Source organism: Populus euphratica, unplaced genomic scaffold (assembly GCF_000495115.2).
Source record: "Populus euphratica unplaced genomic scaffold, PopEup_1.0 scaffold69.1, whole genome shotgun sequence".
In the NCBI taxonomy this organism is placed as follows: Eukaryota; Viridiplantae; Streptophyta; class Magnoliopsida; order Malpighiales; family Salicaceae; genus Populus; species Populus euphratica.
The window spans coordinates 551,886-556,997 of NW_011499947.1; the positions used below are offsets into that span (position 1 = coordinate 551,886).

General features: G+C 32.4%; 1 protein-coding gene across 2 annotated transcripts; it reads right to left on the minus strand.

The window, feature by feature from the left end:
* Window positions 1–296: 296 nt before the first annotated feature.
* Window positions 297–2,195, minus strand: LOC105137685 (uncharacterized). 2 transcript variants are annotated; one of them, XM_011043516.1, is made up of 2 exons: window positions 1,060–2,195; window positions 297–859 (listed from the first exon to the last, which is right to left on the minus strand). In XM_011043516.1, the coding sequence occupies exons 1-2, from the start codon at window positions 2,184–2,186 to the stop codon at window positions 442–444; spliced, it is 1,545 nt and encodes a 514-aa protein (XP_011041818.1). In that variant the 5' UTR covers window positions 2,187–2,195; the 3' UTR covers window positions 297–441. The 2 variants fall into 2 exon arrangements, with proteins under 2 accessions (XP_011041818.1, XP_011041817.1); XM_011043515.1 differs by having other exon boundaries at window positions 297–865.
* Window positions 2,196–5,112: the final 2,917 nt, after the last annotated feature.

The window sequence follows — 5,112 nt, forward strand, 5'->3', positions numbered from 1 at the left end:
ATCCCTAGCAAAAAATTAGGCAGCAAGCTAAACTTTCCCCAGGTCATTGAGCAACATATTCGTCAAGTAACTAACACAATAAACATATATGGGATAGGAGTTTCGGTTTTATTTGAGTTTTTCAGTTTAGTTTTTGTACAGAATTAATCTAAATTATCAAACAAAATTAATAATAACAAAAAAAAACTTATCATTTACAAGAAGAAATGGTATCATTTACCATCACTTAGTTAACGTGATCAAACCAATTAAATTACAAAATAGATAATAATTAATATATAATAATGTTGTGGTTGGTCAACTAACATCTTCAGGTTTAGAAAATTAATTATAGATGATACAACTAGTAAATACATTCGTCATCATGTCAACATATATGAATCAGACAACTTTGATCCACATGTACTCAATTCGGGTCAATTCCATTTCTTATAAATTAATCTATCTATGCGAGTAGAACTTTCGCAAGCGAGCATACAGGACTACAGCTAGGAAGGTGCCAAACAGACAAAGGGAACCCCAGATGATGAAAGTGTTCCTGTAGCATTGCATCCCCATGCACTTGCCATCTCCACCACCTTCCCTGTGATAATTAACTGCTGCGGAGTAGCCAAAAATGAAGGACCCTAGTGGGATATTGGCAACCACAACATTATGGTTGACACTGAAATTCCTAGTGCCGAAAAGCTCAGTTGTTGTTGAGACAGAAATGGAAGTGATTGCCCCGGTACAAGCACATATGATAGCAGTGCTGATGTAGAGGGAGATGCTTGTTGTGTTGAGAAGTAAGAAGAAAGCTCCTGCCATTGGGGCCATTAATGCTGCTATACAAGCCGCAGGTCTTAATATCAAATTATACCTACTCCTGAACAAAAATTGAAATGAAGCCTTTAATCACCGGAAAACACATGGAAATTCTTGGTTTGCATGCACCAAGGGGAGGCATATAGCACTGAATTAATAAATATATGCCCTTTATGATTTTAGAAAAGAACAGGATGAAATTTTGTAATGTCAAACAGAACTTAGAACAGAGAAATTATAGGTTGAATTACGTACCTTGACAAAAAGAAGTCCAATAAAGATGGCATGAGACGGCCAAAGAACCCAAACGAGGAACATAAAGAAACTAGAGAAGACGTCCCTGAGAACCCACGAGACTCAGCTATTTGTCCCAAGTTGTTCGAATAAACTAGACCAAGTGTTGCACCAGAGAAATACACGAAGAAATACAACCAAAAATCAACTCTTTTTAACATCAACATCACCCCAATTTCCTCTTTCACACCCACCTCATTTTCCCTTCTATGATCATCGCCCTCTGCAATCCCACTCTCTATTCTCTCAACGCGATCATCACCACCGTTCTTCTCTATATAAACATTCATGATCTCTTCATTTAACGACAGTACTTCTCTGATTGTCTCTGCAATGGGAATTGCAAGTGGGGCTAACAGGAACACTGAGATACCAATTACATTGCCTAATGGAGGTAGACTACTTGGTAAGGATCCCAAACTGCTGATAACAGCATAGATTCCTGTGGCTATAGTTATCAAGAACATGGCTATGAACCCAGCTTTCATGTTCTCGCTTTTTCCAACATTAACATCCCTAACAAACGGTGCAGCCAGCACACAAACTACTAAAGGTGATATGGAGTTGAGAAGAAGATAGGCTCCTGCTCTTTTATCAGGAGAAGAGAACAAGGCATCAACAAGTACCGTGTAGATTTTAGCACTTAATCCTTGATAGCTAGTGGTTAGTCCTACAGAAACTTGGCGATCAGAAGGGAAGTTTTGGATGATAACAACATAACAAACGGTGTTGATCCAGCAAATACTATTTCCTGCCAAAACAGTGAGCAGGAAAATATGGGCATAAGAAAGAGAAGAAATTTGGTGTGTTATGAAGAGATATTGCAAACCATAACCAACGAAACCAAGAGTGGAACCAATGAAGAGAACTAGCCATAGTGGAAGGTATAGAGCAGCCATGCCAGACAAGAAACCAAGTAGTTTCCCAGCATCCGAGGCAAACGAAAGGTTGTTTAGCTGAACTTGAGACATGGAGAGGAGTTCTTTGAGCTGTGGGGAGTAAGCTGGAAAGGTTGTGTTTGTTCCATTGACAGACTGAAGCCATATGATAACCACCAGGGTTAGCCATTGAAGGGCATCTGAAGACATCGCTAAGTTTAAGGTCAGAAATTATTCGAATTCGGTCATTTATAGGAGTGTGAATCTTGGAAATACCGCCTGAACTGTGCTCATTAACGACCACTTGCCAAGGTATACTTGCCGGATTTTATCCAAATATCTTGTTCGAACTTTACAGCTGTCCATGGTTGACATCGCACATTGTCATCAAAGTTATATGTTGAAAATTAATGCACTTTCTAGAAATTTCTTTAAAAAAATATTATAAATAACCAGTCACCATCATATATTCTAGATAAAACTACCCTCGTTAGTGCCTTCTTAAACCCTCAACCACTACTTAGAATCTCAACAAATATTATAAGAGCATTTGTATAATTCAGCATTTGGTATTATACCTTTTGTACAGAAAATCTAAACTTAACAGTATGGATATATACTTAGAACATTTCGAATAGATGAAAAAATGGATAAAAATAGCTAAATATCTGACATGGATATATGTATTAATATGAATTCCGAAAGGTAACAGGCAAGATTTGAGTCTCTCTCTCTCTCTCTATATATATATATATATAGACTAGGATTTCAAGGCTTTGAACTGGTGGTTGAAGCAAAGAGAGATATGCCAGTAGTATTCGAATCTTGCCTGTTACCTTTTAAGAAAAAAAAAAAAAAAAGGGGGGGCTGCTGGTAGACAAGGCGGGCGCGCACGTTTTCTGCTTCTAGTTATCTATTATATATTGAAAAAAAATATTATGAATTCCGAATTTCAAACAACATTATTAGACATGACGTCTAATCTACAGAGCTAATAACTTAGAACAGAAGGTTGAGTCGTCCTATGATGTACTGAAATGTGAGAGAATCCATATAGTATTCGACCAATTCTAGGTTGGCAGCATACATCTCACACAACACAGCATGGTGCTTCCAACGTCAAGATTGAAATTTGGAAGATTCCGTACGTACGGCATTTGAATCCACTAAAGATTTAAAAAAAAAAAAGATAGAGTATAAATTTTGTACTGTGATAATAGTTATTTTTTATTTAAAAATATATTTAAATATTTTTTTTAAACTTTTTTTATCAGGAGTTGAGGAGTGTATATTTTATATTATGATACTAGTTATTTTTTAAAAAAAAATTATTTAAAAAATATACAAATAATTTTTTTTTTAAAAAAATATTTTTAATATCAATACATAAAAACAATTTAAAAAACTAAAAAAATCATTTAAAAATTTATTTTTTTAATTATAAAAGTACTTTTCAACCCAAAAATAAATAAGGTCTAAATATACTTCAAAGCTGTAATGATAACATAGATAGAACACACCATTTTCTATTTTTATCATGCAAGACAAACCGTTAATTAACTCTATTTTAGCAATTGTGTATTTCATAATTCAGTGCATGGTGTTAACATCATAATGTTGTTTTTGTTGTTATTATTATTATTATTATTTTAATTTAATAGAGTTAATTAACATCTACAAGACGGCATAGATGAAGAGATTGTTTATATTATATTATGTTTACAGTTATTTTTAAAAAAAATTGAAGTAATATTTTAAAAAAAAAATTATATCAATATATTAAAATAATTTAAAAACACTAAAAAAATTTAATTTTTATAAAAAAACAAACAAGGTTTAAATATACTCCAAACCAAAAATGATAACATAGATAGAACACACCATTTTATTTAATAATGCAATGCATGATGTACCATTTTATTTAATAATGCAATGCATGATGTTTTTACAAGAATGTTTTCTAATTGAAAAAACATCAATATATTTTTTATTTTTTAATATTAGTATATCAAAATTATAAAAAAAAATAATTAATTTAATTTTTTTCAAACAAAAAATAATTTAAAAAGTGGTTGAACCAAGTTAACAAACATAAGTTAGTAACGAATTCAAACATTAAGCAGAAGAACAAATCGAATTGCACAACATTGATATTTCTTTAACTAGCATGGTTGTCCCCTATCAAAGTCAATACATACACAAACTATTTTTTTCTGCCTAAATCTATCATATTTCCCACATTAAATTTGTCGAATTTGATGTGACAATAATACATACACACACACACAGGGGGAACTCCATCGAATGCTAATGTGTAGATCACTTTTCCTCCTATTGTTAAACCTACATTTAGCAAGTTAATTAGATTCATAATCTCATGTTAATTAGATTACAACACACACAAAAAAAAAGAAGAAGAAGAAGAAGAAGAAGAAAACATCTCATAGAAACATGCAACTAAACTTTTTGACCAATCAAAACGAAGCAAGCAATGAAAGCCGCAAAAGTAGTATTTGTATCGTGCTTTGTCTCGAAGGCTGCTTGTTGAATTGCACACTAGCTCTCTTGACCTCTTCTTATAATAATAATTTGGTCCTTATCTAGATAGTGGCGCTAGATAAGTCCTATGTATCACTCTAACTGCATTAACTATATATTATTAATACAAGGCTTGTAGACCTATCTTTGATTTTAGTTTTGGAATTAATGAGACAAGCCTGGCTCCCATTTGCTTGATCGAAGAGAAGAAAGGGATTGAAATGGGAAAGAAGGAAGGATGAAAGACGAACTTGTAGTTTTATCACTATTGCTTTGCAAGAGAAATAACTATGGTTGTTCATGACAAAGAAGCTAGATCGAGTCAGTTTTTGCAACAAAAAAATCACTTGTAGATTTATGAATGTTACACTTTTACCACTATGTTGAATAACAAAAACAAAATAGTAATAACAGAAAAAAAAATCTATTAAGAACTATTTGATAATATTAATAAATTCAATTGCAACATTCATATTCAATTCTTTACTTAGCTGGAATTTAAAATTAAATTATATAAAAATTAATTTGATGTAATTTAGTTAACTTAGTTGATTTAGAAGCAACTATATTGATCGGTAAAAAAGTGTAAGAATTAAAT

What these genes read in the sequence shown, in the direction of transcription:
- LOC105137685 (XM_011043515.1), bottom strand. Translation starts at nt 2,186, where the DNA reads ATGTCTTCAGATGCCCTTCAATGGCTAACCCTGGTGGTTATCATATGG. An exon ending in TTGGACTTCTTTTTGTCAAG is followed by an intron (nt 866 to 1,059) that starts GTACGTAATTCA and finishes ATTTTTGTTCAG; the next exon opens with GAGTAGGTATAATTTGATAT.